This window comes from Lynx rufus, unplaced genomic scaffold (genome assembly GCF_022079265.1).
Source record: "Lynx rufus isolate CCGP_SWC_20201006 ecotype Redwood Valley unplaced genomic scaffold, mLynRuf1.p SCAF_15, whole genome shotgun sequence".
In the NCBI taxonomy this organism is placed as follows: domain Eukaryota; kingdom Metazoa; phylum Chordata; class Mammalia; order Carnivora; family Felidae; genus Lynx; species Lynx rufus.
In genome coordinates, this window is record NW_025814829.1 from 51,793,752 (window position 1) to 51,813,344 (window position 19,593).

Consider the following 19,593-nt stretch of genomic DNA (forward strand, 5'->3'; position numbering starts at 1 on the left):
TCGGGCACTTAATCGACTGAGCCACCCAGGTGCCCCAAAGTGCTTACATTTGTCATAAAGAAGGATATTAGGCTGCTATAATAAACATACTGCTTGGCATCCTGCATATGATAGTGTTTTTCCTTTAATTGTATAATAGAAAATTATGTTATAGATTATTTTAAATCAAGCAGTTTAAAATATTCCCAGGCCTTGTTAGAATATACAGTTTTCTTGGGGCACCTGGGTGGCTCAGTTGGTTGAGCGTCTGACTTCAGCTCAGGTCATGCTCTCACAGTCTGTGAGTTTGAGCCCCACGTCGGGCCTTGTGCCAATAGCTCGGAGCCTGGAGCCTGCTTTGGATTCTGTGTCTCCTTCTCTCTCTGCCCCTTCCCTGCCCGTGCTCGCTCGCTTGCTCTCTCTCTCTCTCTCTCTCTCTGTCAAAAATAAATAAATATTTAAAAAAAATTTATACAGTTTTCTTGGAAACTATTATAGCTTTGCTTTATGTTTGTGGCATTATATTACAGCACCTGGTTTAATGTCTTATATGTAATTAGTATGCAGTAAATTTTATTAACTGGGTGAATTAACCAGTTTTCTGGTGGTATTATGAAAGACACAACAAAAGATGTACCTGCATTAATTGGAAATAGTCTCATGAAGAAGTATTTTTTATGACCAGGCCCACCTTTCTCTGCATTATTAACATGCCACACCCATTATAGGGTGAGGTTATAGGTTATAGGCTTATTCACTATGTGTTTTGAGGAATTCTGTAATAACAGGACATTAGATGATAAGTTTCTTGAGGCCAGGGTATCATTGAATATTCTGATTTGTAGTTAAGTAATTGTTATGTGCTTACCGAATGGATCAACATGGATTTGTTCCCCTGATTTGGGTTCCTTAAATCTAATTGTTTTTGGCTACTAAGTCCTAGAAGAATATCTATGAAGAGGTCATGGGGCCTTTTAAAGGACAGAGCGTATGAATACTTCTTCATACATACTATTTTTTAGAAATCCTTTTCAAAATGAATTGAAATGATTTAAAAAGGAAGGGAGTTAACTCGTAACATGATTCATGAGGGAAGGAAGCATGGAAAAGAGTCAAGAGTTAATCGGTACAAAAGTGTTTGTCACACCATGTGCTTTTCTTCTAGAGGGTTCTGGCCTCTCTCATAGTTTAGAAGAGAGAGAAACATGCACTTGCTTTAAAAAGTATTCTGTCCCTGCCCCAAACAGTAGGAGGAATGGTGTCACTTATTTCCATGTGAAACCTGCCATTGCTGCCTCATCCACGTACGGGAGCGGAGAAGGGAAATGAGATACTGTTTTTATGGGTTGGGGTGCTGTGACTCAGTGCTGGAGTTTTCAGCAAGAACCCATGTGTACTCTTTGAAACTTAAGATGGGAACATCCCAGAGTAGCTATTATAGTCAGAAGGGGGATATTTTTTCAAGGCCTGTTGATTTCGTTTTCCTTATCACTAGCCCAACTCAGTGTTTATTGACTGCAAATTTACTGTCATTCTTTGAATCCTAATCCACACAAAAGTAAATGAATTCTTACCGGAAATATGTTAGAAGACATCACTCTCATCACTTTCTATACTACAAATATGATTGGACTGCGGTGGCAAACCACGTGAAAATAAAAAGGGAAATCCTTCTGTACCTTTCAGAGCAATGGGAAAAGCATAGATAGGCATTTCAAGTCAATGAAGTAGTCTTAATGAAGCGCAACATTGGCTTTTTTTTTTTCTTTCCTGACAGTAAATAATTTGACACCAGTAGCGATATGTAGTGGCTCAGGCTACTGGAGGACACTCAATTATGAAAATTTTACCTTGCCTATGTAGAATTCACTGTATCCGATAGTTCTGAGATCATCATATCCATGTGTGTATTGAAATACTCCAATTGTAATGTATTCTTGTGAGTAGAGATACACAGGTTGACAGAAAGATGAAGCAAATCAGTCTTTTACCTGTTTTATAGCGAGCTGATCCAGTTTATTACGAGTGGTCCTATTATCGCCATGGAGATTTTAAGAGACGATGCTATATGTGAGTGGAAAAGACTGCTCGGACCTGCGAACTCTGGTCTGGCACGTACGGATGCTCCTGGAAGCCTGAGAGCTCTCTTTGGAAGCGATGGCATAAGAAATGCAGCTCATGGCCCTGACTCTTTTGCTTCTGCTGCCAGAGTAAGGTGTTTGAAAAATATTTCAGTTCTGTTTTTATTTTGTTACATGTGTTAGGTCAGAGTAAAGCATTTCTGTCACTGCTGACTTAGGGTAGATTTATACAGGTGACCTAGCAGTAGAGAAAGTCTTTGACCTGTTGCCTAGAATTAAACAGCATTTCAATAATATGTCTCTTTTGTGAACTGGTAACTTGGTCATGGTCAAGATAAGTTTTCTCCAATTAAAATACCTGTCATCCCGGTTTTTGTCCCAAAACCATTTAAATTATTCAGGCTTATAAATGTTTGAATTATTGAATTCACACAAGACCAGTTTATGGATAGTAAATACTCAGAAAGAAAGCATTATTCAATATATTTTTTCCTGACTCATACTTCACACTATTTTCAAGCTTAACGTCCTTTTCTTTACCTATATATAGCTAGTGTTTATGAAAAAGTTTTTATGCTTCTTACAATTACTCCTTATTTTAAATCCATATAAATAAGGTATTATACGAGGTTTATGCTGATGTTGATTTAATGATGTTGCATGTTTATTCTTAGCATCATGAGAAGTTTCTAACTAATTTAAGATGGTTTTCAGTCTGGTCATGCTTTCATTAAAATATTAGACAATTTTAAAATAATTGAATTTTTCTTTTCTTTTTTTTTTTTTACAGCTCTGTCAACAGATCCTTTCAGTTTTCCCTTCAAATTAGACTTTGAATTTGATTGTTGTGGTCTAGGTCACTGTTATATTTTGTCTGGACTACTGCGTAAGCCTTCTAATTCCCCTTTCCTCTTCTCTGACACTCAGTTTATGAAAATTCTACCTTGCCCACGTAAAATTAACCAGGCTAAGAGAGATCTTTTCAAACCAGATTAGCAGTTCAACTATTGAAGACTCTTTAGTGAATTTTTTTAAATCTCTTTTACAATAGAATCTCAAGTCCCTATTGTAGGCTCCAGAGCTCTACCTGATCTGATTTCCATCTGTCTCCCCGGCTTTGTCTCCAGCCTCTCCGTTATTCACTGTGTCCCAGGTACACTGGCCATCTTGCTATTCCTTGAATAGCGAATTTCTGCCTGGCTTGTTCAATCAACAGTAAAGAGGACAGCGTAGTTGAATGGGGGTGAGGGAAGGAGGGGCTGATGAGGGCACAGAAATAATCAGGGGAGATATCACATGGTAATATTTCTGGCATTTTCTCTGAGGAAAGCTGGGACCTATTGCAGTGCTGCAAGCGGAGGGCTGACATGATTGAATTGGCCTTTGAAAGGGCTATACTGGCCCTGAGAATAGTCTGTAGACGACAGAAATGGCATCAGGGAGCCCAGTTAACAGGCTGTTGCAGTAATCCAGGGAGATGATGGCTTGGACCAGGGTGGTGGCAATGAGAGGAGTATGGAGATATATTTTAAAATACATTTTAATCAGTGGAGGTCAACTGAACAAGATTTCCTTCCAGATTAAATGTAGAGTCGGAGAAAAATTGATATCAAGGATTACTCCATAGCTCCTGGCATGAACAACTGGAGGGTGATGATTTACGTAAACTGAAATCAGAAAAGCCATGGCTAGAGTCAGTAGGGATGGAAACTCAGGAGTTAACATTTTGGACATTGCAAACTTAATCTGCATGCTAGTCATCAAAGTGGAGAGATGTTGGGCAAAAAATTTAGTTATATGAGTTTGGGGAGGGAGGTCTAGACTAGTACATATGGGGTCATTGGCATCTAAATGGTATTTAAAGCCTTGAGAATGGCTGAGGTTACTCAGGAGAGAGTACAGATAGAGAAGAAAAGAGAACAAAGATGGAATCTTTATGTTCTTAGTAAAAGGCTGAAGAGGAGGAAGCAGCAAAGGAGGTAGAGAAGGAGCCGTCAGTGAGGGAGAAGGAAAAACCTCAGAGATGATTGTGTCCCAGAGGCCAGGTGAGGAAAATATTCAAAGGGGAGAGAATGATCAGTGGCGTCAAATGAAGCAGACCTATCAAGAAAGAAGGGCCCTGAAATTGACCACTGGATTTTGCAATGGAGAGTTCATTGGTGAAGTTTGTAAGAGAGCAATAGAGTCAAAGTCCTGCCGGAAGGGATTTAAAAGAAAATTGGAGGACGGGAATATAGACAACTTTTTTTTAGGAGTGTTGTTGGATGTTGAGCAAAGAAATGAGGTGGTAGCTGTGAAGAAAAGCAGCATCTTTTTTCTCACTCTCTTTTTTTTTTTTTTAAGATGAGAAGAATTACAGATGTGAAAAATTGAGGATGTAGAAAAAAGAGTGAGACTTACTGGCACAATGTGCTTGATTAGGTGAGAGGGAATGGGGTGCAGGAGTAGTTGTCTGTAGCAACAGGTGCGAAGGCGGACTATGGGGGCGCAGATGCTGATTCTTACTCCCTTAATTAAGACAATAGGAAGCAAGGTCAAAAACAGCTAAAAGTGAGGATGAGGGAGACGGTGTTTATTGGTTTGAAGAGAGAGAAAATGTGAAGTAATCATCAGAAAGACTAGGAACAGGAAGCAATTAGGGAAATACGGTTGTGGTGCTGAGTAAGTGGCCCACCTGATGTTCATGGTTCTGAATTCTGAGTGTGGTTGTTCTCCGTCCTTGTTCAGCCGCATGGGTGTAGGTGCAGAGTAGGTGGAGCGTTGACTTCAACCATGGCTGTAGTTTTGTGAAGCGAACTCGATAGGAAGGTCTCGGTAGTCAATGGAGTGTGCAAGAGAGTGATTATAGTCTTTGACCTTTGATTTTAGTAGTAGACAATCACTCTAAATGTAGTCTTCCTTTCTGGAGTTATATTACCAATCAGATCTTTCAAGATATTACATAAGTGATAGGAATAAATAATTAATGAAATAAATGGAAGCTGGAACTGAAAGTCACTGACCATGCTCATTGATATTTGCTTCCTGTTTCCCTCCTTCCCTCCCTTAGTATCTTACCCCATCCATTTCCATCAGTTTATTTAATAAATTTAAGCTCAGGTATGCTTGTCAGATTTTAGACAATTTAGGCTCTATATGTATCGATATATTAGATGATTCCATCAGTGAGCACCGTAAGGGGAGCGATTTTCATGTTTCGATCAGTAGAACCTGCATGGCACATAACAAATGGTGAATGACTTCTGGTGTTGGCCACTAAAATTCCCTGGTTACTTCCCATTAGCGAACAATATACTTTTTAAGTTTTTGTATTAAAAGCCTTGATATAAATAAAATGGGAAGAAGTGGGAAAATGTGAGCATATAATTTTGATCTTTTTCTCAAGGTATCTTACCTTACAAATATTCTTTGCCTTTTATGAAAATACCATGAATCTTGACTGTGAGTCCAACTATACCATGTTGCAGTATTATGATTTATAAGAAATGCATATTTGGTCGTGCAGATGACCAAAGTATATTTTTCATATATATTTGATCTTTGTCCAGTTTCTGGGTCACAGCTCCGTCAGATCCTTGCAATTTCCTGAGTGTTGGGGGTGATAAAGGTGTCCTTCGTTATGTTAATGAAATGACTTTTGGAAAGCATCTGAGGATAGAGGCTGGTTGCCAGGAGGACCAACAGTGTGTTTAGAGGGTTAGAACTTTCAGTCTTTATCTCATGACCCCTGGGAAGGGGAGAGGGGCTAAGAGGCAGGTGAGGGGGGGGGGAGGGTGAAATAGCTGATAGGGATTAAGTAGTGCACTTACGATGAGCACTTGGGTATTGCGTGGCAGTGTTGAATCCCGATATTGTACACCTGAAACTAACACTACCACACTGTATGGTAACTAACTAGAATTTGAATAAAAACTTAAGGAATCGCCAATGGCCAGTGATTTCATCAGCCATGCCTATGTAACGAAGCCTCGTAAAAACCTTTAGAGGTTTGGAGATCTTTGGGGTTGGTGAACAAGTGGAGATGGGGAGAATGGTGTGCTCTTTCCCCATACCTTGCCCCATGTATCTCTTCTTCTGGCTGTTGATGCATAGCCTCTATCGTATCCTTTCATAAGCTGGTAAACTTAAGTATTTCCCACAATTCTGTGAGCCTCTCTAGCAAATTAATTGAACCGAAGGTAGAGGTCATTGGAATTTTGTGTCTATAGACAGGCAGACAGTCAGAAGCATAGGTTGCCTGGGGTTGGTAACTGGCATCTGAAGTGAGGGTAGCCTTGTAGGACTGAACCTTTAATTTGTTGAAACCGATGTTGTCTCTGGGTAGATAGTGCCAGAAGGGAGTTGATTTCTTGGACACCCTGCTGGGAGAATTGCTTTGGTGTTTTGTGTGGGAGAACACTCCCACACTGCAGTTGGGTCCGGAGCCCCTAAAAGACATATTTTTATTTGGTAGTTAATATAGGTTGTGCATTTATTTAATACTATTGATGCTGAAAATAAGTGGATTCAGAAGTGCAAGGGAGGCTTTATACTTTAATATGATAAAGCTAGTCTTGTCTTTTTTTTTTTTAATGTTTATTTATTTTTGAGGGAGAGACAGAGCATGAGCAGGGGAGGGGCAGAGAGAGAGGGAGACACAGAATCCGAATCAGGCTGAAGGCTCTGAACTGTCAGCACAGAGCCCGACGTGGGGCTTGAACTCATGAGCCGTGAGATCATGACCTGAGCCCAAGTCGGACGCTCAGCCAATTGAGCCCCCCAGGTGCCTCTGCTAGTCTTGTCTTAAGTACATGTTTTTTTCTATGGCTGCACATACGTAATGTGCCTATCTTCAAATACAGTTTGCAGAATGATTTTTTTCTTTTTATAGTGGAGAAGCTTCTGCAGTGTTAGCTACCGTAATCATTCCTCCTGAAGAAATGTCTTAAACATATTTGTTTCTATTTTGTACACCTAAATTTTTTAGCTCTTTCTGACATTCGTCCCTGAAATACCCCATCGTCATGAACCCTGTAGGATACACCTTTTCTTGACTCTTGTCTTGGGAGGAGTGAGTATTGTGGACGTCGTGTTAGCTAATTAGCTATCAAAGAGAAATCTGGCTGCAACGCACAGCACACATGAGGAAGCAAGGACAGGACATGTGAATTAAAAACTGAAAAACCTCACACGAGCATCCCCAAATAATCTCTCCTTTATCTTAAGTTCCTATTAGTTACAATTTAATCCTTTTTTCTTCCTTATCCAGATTTCACCAAAGCTTAGACTATAGTCACAATTTTCTCTTCAGTTGCCTGTGGCTACTCACTGAGAACAACCACTGCAATGTGGCTTCATCTTTTCATTCCACCAAAATCATTTTGGATAAAATAATCAATGTCCTCTTACTTACAAAATTCAAGGAAAAATTTTTATTTCTTTTGTATCCGTCTGCAACATTTAAGTTTGAACACTTTCTCCTTTTTGAAATTCTCTACCCTATTTTGATTTTGTGATGTCTCACTGCCCTTGTTTCTTTAGAGCTATCAGGTCATGATCTATGTCTTATTAATTGGCTGTTCTTCCTTCACCTGTCCTTTAAAGTGATGATGTTAATCAGGCTCCATTCTCTCACCTACTAATGTGTTGCTCTGTTTCTCAGTCGTGGTCCGTAAAATAAGGGAATAGTTGTACCTACATTATAGTGTTCTTCTGAGGATTAAATAAAATGATTTAACTGTTTAGCATAGTGCCTAAAACATAGCATTTAATGGAGATTGTCTGTTATTAATACTCCACTTTCATGGTGCTTCTCAAATCTCTACCTATTAGTGGTACTGCATATATTATCAGTATATAAAAATCAATAGTATTCTTGATATACCTGAAATAACCAGTTAGAAAATGTAAACTTAAAAGAGAGTTCCTTCATAGTGTAAAAAAAAAGTATACGATGCTCAGGATAAACCTAACAAAAGATGTGAGAGATCTTTATGGAGAAAACCATAAATTTTATTGTAGGCCATAACAAACGACTTAAATAAATGAAGATCTATACCACGTTCATGCATGTGAAGATTCAGTATCCTAATGATAAAAAGTCTTTCCAAATTTATCTATAAATTCAGTGCATTTCCAGTCAAAATTGAGGCAGAGTTTTTCCTGAAGCTTAATGAAATTCTTGCGTAGAAGAGCCAAAAGCGCCAAGGAAGTTTGGAAGGGTAAGAAGAAATGGTGGTGATAAGATGACTTCTTTATGCGAGAGGAAGCCTTTTATAAAGCTTTGGTAGGAAAAGCAGTGTGATATCGGTATGGGAGTAGACAAGTGGGTCGGTGTAACAGCCCAGGGTACTCAAGAAATGACCCATAAGTAATGAGATCTTGGTGGCATTATGAATCATTGGGCAAGAGATAGATGGATAGTCAATAAATTGTACAAGATGATTTTATGTGGACAACTCAATTTCTTAATTCTATGTGTAGGGTTCTCCTTAGTCTTTCAGATTCATACTCAAATAATGCATCCCAAACTGAACTGATTAATTTTAACTCACCAAACTATTCCTTTTGTATTCTGCATACCATTAACAAAGGAACTTGAGGGGCGCCTGGGTGGCTCAGTCGGTTGAGCATCTGACTTCGGCTCAGGTCATGATCTCTCGGTCCGTGAGTTCAAGCCCCGCGTCGGGCTCCGTGCTGGCAGCTCGGAGCCGGGAGCCTGCTTCGGATTCTGTGTCTCCCTCTCTTTCTGCCCCTTCCCCACTCGTGCTCTTTCTGTCAAAAATAAAAAACCAAAAAAACAAACAAACAAAAACAAAGGAACTTGAGAGCCAGTAAATATTCTTCTGCCTCCTTTATCCCCTACATCCAATGAATAAAAAGTTGTGTAGATTTATCTTCTAAACATTTTCTTCAGTTCTCTCCTTTTCCTTCATTCCTACTCTCACTGTGTAACCTGGGTTGCTATAATAGCTCTGGCTCAGACTTTTCTCCCACAAATACCTCTTCCACATAGGTTTCAGAGCAAGCTCTCTAAAAATATTGATCTGTCCATGTCATGAATCTGCTGAAAATGTTCCAGAGTGATGCATTATCCCCCAAATCAAGTTAAAGCTCCTTAACGTGTTTTATGAAAATGATCTGAATGCTAGCCTCTTCTCCAGTCTCACATCCTGCCTCTCCTTCTTTAGACTGTGGTGTTCTTGCTCTATCGCCTTTACTCTTTCTGCCCCTCTGCCTTGGAATGCCATATCTCCCTTTGTCCGGGTAATTTTTTTTTGGCCCTTTCACTCTGCTCAGAGTTCTTTATATATTACAGATGCAGATTTTTTACCCAGGTATATGATGTGCAAACACCTTCTCACAGTGTGTCGTTTGCACTTTTATTCTCTTCAACGGTGTCCTTGGATGAGTAGAAGTTTTTAGTTTTGATGAGGTCCAACGTATCAGTTTGTTCTTTGATGTGTGGTGGGTTTTGTGTCACATCTAAGAAATTGTCACCTCATTCAGAGTCACAGAACTTTTCCCTTTTGTTTTCTTCTAGCGATTTTATAGTTTTTGGTTTTATATTTAGCTACATGATCCGTTTTGAGTTAATTTTTATATATGGCATAGGATCTGACCAAAATTTGTGTATAGACGTCTGATTGTTCCAGCATCATTAGATAAAATCACAATTTTTCCTCCACTCAGTTACCTTTATACCTTTGTCATATTTGTTGACTATGTATCTGAGAGTGTATTTCTGGATTCTTAACTTTGCTCTATTGATCTTTTTGTCTTTTTTCATTGTGAATTTTGAACTTATTAAGAAAACAAACATCACATTTAGAAATGGACAAAAATTTTGAATAGGCATTTACTTCACCAAAGAAGATACATGAATGGTATGTAAGCACACATTAAAAGTACACAACATCAATAGACATTATGGAAATATTAAGTAAAACCACAATGAGCCAACACTACACAGCTTTCAGAATGGCTAAGGTTTAAAAGAACGGACCATATCAAGTGACAAGGATGAGGAGAAACTTAGGAACTATCATACACTGCTGATGGATGAGAATTTAAAATGGTACAGTCACTGTGGGGGGATGGATGAGAATTTAAAATGGTACAATCACTTTGGGGAATAGTTTGGCCGGCACTCAACTAAAAACTTAAACATGCAGCTGCCCTGTGATCCAACCATTCCACTCAAGTATTTTCCCAAGACAAATGAAAACAAATATCAATACAAAGACTTGCGCATAACAACTTTGTTCATAACAACCTTATTTGTGATATCCCAAACCTAGAAATAACCCAATGTCCAAGAGATGGGTGGATAAAGAAACCATGATATTAACACATGGAATACTATTAGGCCATAAAAAGGAATGAAGTATCGATATACGCTACATTGCATGAATCTCAACATAATTTTGCTGAGCGAAAGAAGCGGGACTAAAGAGCACATACTATATAATTATATTTAAGTAAACTTATTAAAAATTAAACTAATTCCTAACGATGGAAAACAGATCATTGGTTACAGGGCCAACTTGTTAATGGTAAGGGACGTAATGGTAAAGGTAATGGTTAATGGTAGGGGAGGCAGGGAGAGGCAGAAGAAAGGGATTGCCCAGAGGAAGGAGGGATGACTGATAATGCTTATTATCTTGATTGTGGTGATGTTTTCTCAGGAATAAACATGTCAAAGCTTATCAAATTGTATCCTTTAAATATACTCAGTTGGTAGTATGTTCATTATACCTCAACAAAACTTAGAAACCAGTGGCAACAACTCTGCTCAACTGTTATCAATTTCCTGGTTCTATGTGAGGTACCCTTCATACCTACTACATACCTCTATTTCTTACCATCTTTGAAAAGTATTTGTGTTTATGTTTATCCTCTCAGTAGACTGTGAATTCCTCGAGGATGTCCAATTCATCGTCATACCTCCAGGATCTAGGTCACTGGTGTTCAAAAATGTTTTGGAATTCAAAACTAACAGAGACCTTATGTGTATCGAGTACTCATTACGTTGTAGGCATCATTCCACATGCTTTTATATCTGATTTAATTCTCACAGTCTCCCGTGTAGTCGCTTAGATCATCCCAATTTACCAGGAACTGAAACTTGGTGAATTTAAGCACCTTGGCCTCCTGACAACATGAGCCCGAGTACCTCTGTCTCCAGAGCCCCATGTTTAACCACCAGCCCCATGTTTAACCAACTTTGGATACCAAAAATAGTGGCCTACCTTGTTTTAAACATTACCGTTTTTTAGAATACGTTAGTGATGGAAACACTTTCAGAGAATTTGGCAAGTGGAGAGAAGAAAATTTAGCATCAGTAATCCTGTCACTGATGTTTACAGTTTGTTTATGGCATATTCTTTCCAGCTTGTTCCCTTGATCATTTATATAATTTACATAGGAACACCATGTACCTGATTTTAACTTATTTTTTTCACTTAATATGATATTTTTCATGTTAACAGATTATTGTTACAGGAGTACATTTTAATGGCTACAGAATATTTTGTTGTATGAATATAACATGATTTATTTAAACATCCCCTTACTTTTGGACATTTTGTTAGGTTCTCTCTCTTTTTTTTATTTGTAAATAAGGCTGCATTGATCACGTGACTTCATATTTCATTTCTTAAAGGTTTGGATTTTCTGAGAACAGATTTCTTATTTGGTATGAGGGTATGTAGAGAGCAAGTTCAGTGTTTTCATGTTTAGTCTGAGGCATTTACAAAAATGATATTTAAAATTACAATGTAAAAGTTTTGGAGAAACTTTTAACTAACAACCATTTAGTGATGCTTTTATTATGGTAATAAAGATAAGAATGTAGATTAGTCAGATGTTTTAGTGAGATTACCGGTGGGGTGGGATTTTAGGTGAAATTTATGAAACAGTGCTTACTGTTTTGTTACAATTTGTTAAGTAAGGTATAGTAAAAAAAAAAAAAAAAATTGAAGACTCCATCAGTCTTCATTTTAGGTTTTGGTAAAGTTACATATCTCTATCCTTCCTGCTAGGTAGTTTAGGAACATATAAAAGGCTAAGAGTAATAGCAGGAACCCTTGGAAGGAGAGGAGCTTTATGTAAAGTGTTTAAGCAGCTCAGATCACAAAGGGATGCGAACATTTCTTTGTGCGACTATCACATTTGTTGTGTAAACTCTCTAAATCAGTTGCCATAACAATGACCTAGTAGAAGTGCTCTTGCAAATGTCCGTTTAGATTAATCCTTGGGACAGATAGGACAACCTATGCAGGGAGAAAGAGAAAGCAAAGGCAGAAAGTAGAATTAACTCACTTTCGCCAAGAAGGTAGATTTAAGTAAGACCTTCATATGCCTTGCCTGAAATACATATTTATTCAGCATATGTAAATGAGTGCTAGGAAAGCTGGCATTTTCAGTTTTAAAAATTGAGGAAGAGAAGAGGAAAGTCGAGACAAAAATAACTGGCCCAATAATTGGTTCAGCTAGGGGTGGAACAATTTAGCACGGCTTCTTTACTTTTGAAGGACAGGTGATGGAAAAGGCTCAGGGCTTTGCAACCAGCGCGACCTGGGTCTGAATACTGGCTTTGCCCCTTGCTAACCCCCAAGGGCTCGTTAGTCAAGGCTTTCTTATATGTGCAGCGTGGGTAGAGAGATCTTATTTCTTAGCACATGCAGAATGTATTAGTTTCTGAATTTCAGTCGTTTCTTAACATTGAGAAGCTGCTAGTGCAAAACGAGGTCCCGGCCTACTCGGAGCTTGCATCTGATGGTGAAGGGGATGCCAGATAATAAACAAATAGACGTAAAACAAGTCAGGTGGTAAGTGCTCCGAAGAAAATAAAGCGGGGGAAGGGATAGAAAAAGCCCAGGGTGGAGGAAGGATTGCGCGTTGAGTGGAAGTGAGGAATGCTGTGAAATATATTGATATATAAATACAAATGTGTGTCGGGAAGTCCTCACCGTCTCTGGTTTGAGCAGAGATCAGAAGGAAGTGAGGGAGGAACCATGCAGATATCAGAGAGAAAGAGTGTTCCGGGAGGAAGGGAAGAGTACAAGCAAAGTTTCTGAGGTGGGAACTTGTTTGCTGTGTTTAGTCAAACAGCGAGGGGGTGAGGCCAGTGGTGCCCGGACGGAAATCTAAATGTTTTTGTGGAAACCGATGATTAGCTCAAGGTACAGCTAGGGGCCTAGGGGCCAGATCCTGAAAGGCCTTGTAGACGTCTAGAACTTTAAAATTCATTCCGAATGGGATAAAAGGCTACTGGAGAGTTCTGTGCCGAGGAGCGGCATGTGTTTTACAGGTTTTCATGCTGCCTGCAGTGTTAAGAATAGATCAAGCCAGGTGGGTGTAGGTGTGCTGGGGGGCAAGTTGGAATGGGGAGACCAGTTAGGAGGCTAGAGCAGTTGTCAGAGGGAGAATTGGTGATAGGCATGGACCGCGGTGACCGATATGGAAGCGGTTGGATTCTGGCTGGACACGTTATAAAGGATTTCCTGAGCCATTGGGTGGATGGCTAAGGAAAGGAGAGAAATCAGGGATCACTCGAAGTTTTTTTTTCTTTGGCCTGTGCAGTTGGAAGGATGGGAAAACAGGGTGGGAGTGAACAGATTTTATGGGAGATGGTGGAAATCAGGACATTTTAAATGTGCATCCTCTATAAGTGGTAGTGGCTGAGATATGGGTGTGGAATTTAGGGAGGAGGTTGGACTGGAGGCAGAAACGTGGGAGCCATCAGAATACAGATGGCATTTAAAGACATGGGACTTGAGCTCATCAAGAGAGTGACCGTAGGTAGAAGATGGACCCTGGAGCTCTCCAACACAGAGGGGTCAGCCGCATGGGCAAAAACCATCAGAGGAGACTGAGACGGAGTGGCCAGTGAGGTAGGAAGACAGTCAATGAATGGAAGCATTGCAGGATATGGAGTGAGATCACCTGTGTCAAATCCCGCTCGGCCCAGTGAGGCGAGGGATGAGAAGTAACCAGAGTACTTGGCAACGCAGAGGTCACATCGAGCAGTTTGGGGATGAAACCTAAGTGTCACCTTAAGAGAGAATGGAGGTGAAAAGTAAAGACAGAGAATAAAGACCCCCCCTTTTGAGGAGTTTTGTTGCAAAGGAAGCACAGAAACGGGAACTCTAGAGGAGGCCTTTCCTTTCCAGTTTGAACAAGTCCACATCTTCTTTGTGGCTTTCAAAATGTACACAGTACATTGTACTGTGGCTTTCAAAATGTGTAGTACATTAACACTTCCTGTGATCTTGCAATCTTTAAATTCGTTGATAAATGAGTATTTACTTTGAGGCATTTGTTTTAGGTGCTGAAAGACCTACAAAGCCATGCAGGTTAGTTACTTGCTGCAGATCTAAAACTTGTGAAGGGCAGTTGCCCAAATAGCCACAGTTTTGACTGGGGACGTCACAGAAGGCCTCCTGGAGTCGGTGATATTTGAAGTGGCCCTTTACACGTTGGTAGAGTCCTTTGGAGCTTGGGACAGAGGGACTTATGGGGAATGCTGGAAATAACAGTAGGAAAAGCTTCAGGCGGAAGGCATTTATCTGAATAATTAAAAGAATTAATTAGTGTGACTGTGTTTGTGGCTGGTTCAGATTGCTGAGTTGTCATCTAAGGGAACCATGGACAAAGCAGATACCATAGCCTGAATCTGGTTATAAAATAAAGCTTATATGATTTAATTGTATGCTAGAATTGTAGTAAGTTCATTAGTTTAAGCTAATTAGTTAAAGCTATTTCGCAGTTCTGATTCTTAAATACTGATCTGTTTCTACAAAGAATTCCTAGTTTTTAATTTCACAAATTTTAATAAAAAGTTTAAAATCGGACCTGTGTCTATGAACTAATGCTTTGAGGAAAATAAGAACTTTATATTCATTACTTCCAATATTCAAAGTATGTTAAGATGTTATTAGTTTTAATCCTAAGGCAGAATGCTACATGTCCTCATTACTTTAATTGTACTTTTTTTTTTTTTCAACGTTTTATTTATTTTTGGGACAGAGAGAGACAGAGCATGAACGGGGGAGGGGCAGAGAGAGAGGGAGACACAGAATCGGAAACAGGCTCCAGGCTCTGAGCCATCAGCCCAGAGCCTGACGCGGGGCTCGAACTCCCGGACCGCGAGATCGTGACCTGGCTGAAGTCGGACGCCTAACCGACTGCGCCACCCAGGCGCCCCTAATTGTACTTTTTTTTAGATGATCTTTTGATTCCAAGACTTAACACAGGGTTCGGTTCATCAGTCTTTGTAAAAGTCATTTTTAGAAAATTTGAAGCAAAGAATTTTCATTATGAAACTTTAAAAGTAATCCTGTCGTTTTTTTTTCCCTTCTCACATTAATATCCTAGGAGTCCAAGATAAGAGATTACATATGCCAAAGTTATTTCTTTTTGTCTTTAGGAAACGGAGTTATTTTTTCCTTCGAGTGGAGTTTGTGGACCCGCAAACACCGCTAAATTTACCAATTGTACCTGTTGCATCATTAAGCCCCATGCTATCAGTGAAGGTAAGTGCTATGTTAAATACAGTGTATCCAAGTACATTTTGTTAATAGGAGCTTATTTTCTTAGTTCATTTTCTGACGTATTTCACAGCAGGAATGAAAGTATCATTTTAGCATTTTTTTTCTTTGAAGCCACATGAGTAAAGGTAACACGAGTGAAAAATCTGTCTCCACTTATATTTATCTACATATGTGTACCTTTTTTAAAAAGGCGTTCCTTGAGGTGCTGATCATGATCATGCTTGTCCTGTTTAAGATCTTGATTCCTTGACTTTAAATCCGCCTCCTCCCACCACATAACTGATTTACTTAATTCACTGAAATAGGTCTTAAAACAATGTCTGCAGTATGCCCTGAGAAAGCTGGAGAAACTTCCTTCAGTTCTTAGTATATGAAACAAAGTCCTGTGATTACAGAAATACATATTTGTACACATACATACATACATATACACATGTGCACACGTGCAGAGATAGGTAGATATATCTATATGGCTATATACTGAGAGTGTAAACTTTTTTCTTTATTTTTCTTCATCTGTTTTATTCTGTTGTGTGCATTTTTGTGAACTATTCCCAATTCTTTTGGAAATGAGATGGATAGAATTTATTTTTTTTTTTATTTTTTTTTTAAATTTTTTTTTTTCAACGTTTATTTATTTTTGGGACAGAGAGAGACAGAGCATGAACGGGGGAGGGGCAGAGAGAGAGGGAGACACAGAATCGGAAACAGGCTCCAGGCTCTGAGCCATCAGCCCAGAGCCCGACGCGGGGCTCGAACTCACGGACCGCGAGATCGTGACCTGGCTGAAGTCGGACGCTTAACCGACTGCGCCACCCAGGCGCCCCGAGATGGATAGAATTTAAAAGATTGCCCTTAAAAAAAAGTAGAATATTCTGAATAATAAACATAGGTGAATGGGTTTTTTTAGTTTTTTTTTTTTCCCCCAAGTATCAAAGCAATTCGGGTATACAGCAGAAAATTTGGAAATAAAGTGAAAAAGGAAACAGTAAAAGTTACCTGGTTTTCCATTGTCTTGACATTGTTAATACTTTTATATTTCCTCTAAATTCTTTTCTTCTGAATATGTGGATGTGTGCATGTAATTGTTGACATGCATTCTTAAATTAAACATGTTGAAAATGACATGTAATTGTTAACATGGTTGCAATGTATGTCCATAGGATATTGTTTTAATTTTAGGGAGCATTTTGGATGCTCTTAATTCTTCACGAATATTTTAATAGTTGTACACCATGCAGTCATAGAGATGTAGTATAATATTTGGCTATGTAGGTTGTTTCCAGTTTTTTGATGTTAAAAATAAAGTTTTAAAGAATATCTTTGTACATGAATATTTGACAGTATCTCTAGTCATTTCCCCTGGCTAGTTTTCTAGAAAGAGAAGTATTGGTTGAAAGGATATGAAGATCTTAAAGATCTTGTTGCATAATTAATACTTCTTTAATTATTTAGGAAGTACCTTAATACCTTGTAAATCCTTAGGACCACAGTTATAGGGAGCTAACATGCACGATCGGTCACGAACATTTATGGAGACCTTTCCACCATGTGCTAGGCTGTATACTGAGTACCTTATACATTATCTCCTTTTGTCTTCATGTCAATTATGCCAAGTAGGTGGATATATCATTCTTTTCCAGATAAGTGAACTGAGGCTATCTGAGAGTAAGTTATTTCCCCCAATTTAGAGCAGGGAATCTAAGATACAGACCTGGTCTCTTCTACCCTCCACGTTCCCTCCTCTACGTATACGACTCCACAGCAACATGGTTACAGTAACACGGTTAGCAACACTTCCACAGGAAGGAATGATACTATTTGAAAGGGCTGGTGTTGACAGGCTATGAAAAACAAAATTGGGACTTTATGTTGCATTCATTTCTTACCTTGGGATGAATACACACACACACACACACACACACACACACGCACACATTTATACCCAAATATGCACACACACATATGTGTACACATACATACATACATACATGTATACACATACACATACATAATATGCACATATATACATATATAATACACATGTTTTATTTTATTGTTATGTTTTTAAAGTTTATTTATTTATTTGGGGCGCCTGGGTGGCTCAGTCGGTTAAGCGTCCGACTTCGGCTCCGGTCATGATCTCACGGTCCGTGAGTTTGAGCCCTGCGTCGGGCTCTGTGCTGACAGCTCAGAGCCTGGAGCCTGTTTCAGATTCTGTGTCCCCTTCTCTCTCTGCCCTTGCTCTGCTCGTGCTCTGTCTCTCAAAAATAAATAAACATTACAAAAAAAATTTTTTTTTAAGTTTATTTATTTTGAGAGAGAAGGAGAGCATGAGTAGGGGAGGGACAGAGAGACAGAGAATCCCAAACAGTCTCTGCACTGTCAGCGTGGAGCCCAGCGCGGGGCTGGCACTCATGAACCACAAGATGATGACCTGAGCCAAAACCAGGACTTAGGTGCTTAACTGACTGAGCCACCCAGGTCCCCGCCCCCCCCACCACGTTTTAATATGATGCGACAAATTCTTCTTGTTTAAAAGCTTCAACTTCATTAAAAAGCTTACCTTTGGTATCTTAATACATTCAATTGGGTCTGCAACTGTTTTATTTTTTTCTAAGGAAAAGTGGGATGCATGGAAAGGCAGGAATAAAATAGGATTCTAGTAAATATGGTTATGTACTTTAATAATTGCATAAATACAACTGAAGTAATGAAAGTGATTAAGTGAATGGTGATGTCAAAATGATTTATTTTATATTTATACAGGTTTAAATCATTCTTAGAGCTATTTTTTAAAAGATTGGCTATGTTTCATGTATTTATATTTGATACATAACATTAGAGGCATATGAGTTGATTGAAGGAAATTTTGTAAAATCTGGTCAGATGGCAGAATACTTTTAACGTTGGCATTTTGAGGCCTTTGTTTTTCTTTTCTTTCTAAATCTCAATTTTAGGGATCCTTTTAGACCATTTTAAAATGTGTAATTAATCCACTATAGCTTAGAGTTAAATTGTGGCTGCAGTGAAATGTAGTTCAAAACCTCATGTTGAATTTATTGTTAGATTTACGTGGGCCCTTTCAAGTGCTGGCATATGTTTATCTTTTTCTACAAGGATCTCACTTCCCGGTGTATTTAATTTCACCTGCGGTCTAGAATAGGCATGAGGGAAGAAGGGATTTTTTAAAAAGGTGGTGTTGATGCGCGAGCAGTTGAAATAGAATTGGGTCATTTCCTTCTGTTGACTGTCAATTTCCCCAAAGAAGTCCAGAATAGTTTCAGCCAAGCAAACCTGTTGCTTAGTACAGTGAGAACACGCCTTGATGGTCTTGGCAGACTTCTCTAGGGAGAGAGAGTGGGCCTGTATTGTAGGGTTTTGGGTGTGACCTTTAGAGATTTAAGGTGGGTCTTGCACTGATCTGATTGAAACTGGGTAAAGTTCATGATCTAATAGTTTAGGATTAGTGGGAACAGTGAGACAAAGCTCTTAACCAAGTCTTGTTAAGTACACAGTTCTTGGATAAGTGAGTTGTTTGTCCAGTTGAGGGAATACTGTGGACTGTTTGAGTAGTCTATTGTTGGGGCAAATGGACTTTTGGGAAGTTCCTGAAGCAAACAATGAAGTTATTTACTGATTTATAGCCTTATCTTCGGGTAAGAATTTCTTGGCACAAATAATAAAGTCATGTGGATGTAGGCAGCCTCAGTTCTTAGCCCTATAGTTAATTTGTATGGATGTGGAGGTTTACTTCTCCTAAGAGAGCTAGAAAAAAAGAGAGCTTAGTTTGCAGATGAGGTGGCGGGAAAAAATGATGGGGTACACTTGGGGCATCTGCCGTGTTCCTGTACGTAGATTAAAGCACATTTTGTCACTTGGGGACTCAGGATTTACAAGGGAAGAAAAACAAGGAGAATGTTCTTATGTTCTTTTTTTCTTTTTTAATTTAAAAGCTATACAATGTGTTTGTTTTGATGTCCTCAGTATTATTTCCA

At 39.0% G+C, this 19,593-nt stretch overlaps 1 protein-coding gene across 2 annotated transcripts in view; it reads left to right on the plus strand.

Annotated features, from left to right (window-relative positions):
* NME7 (NME/NM23 family member 7) overlaps positions 1-19,593 on the plus strand; it is a 266,054-nt gene that overhangs the window by 70,974 nt on the left and 175,487 nt on the right. For both annotated transcript variants that reach the window (XM_047077044.1, XM_047077045.1), the window contains exons 6-7: positions 1,982-2,189; positions 15,472-15,577. In XM_047077044.1, the coding sequence (XP_046933000.1) occupies positions 1,982-2,189; positions 15,472-15,577 (314 nt within the window). The remainder of the gene's footprint in view (positions 1-1,981; positions 2,190-15,471; positions 15,578-19,593) is intronic.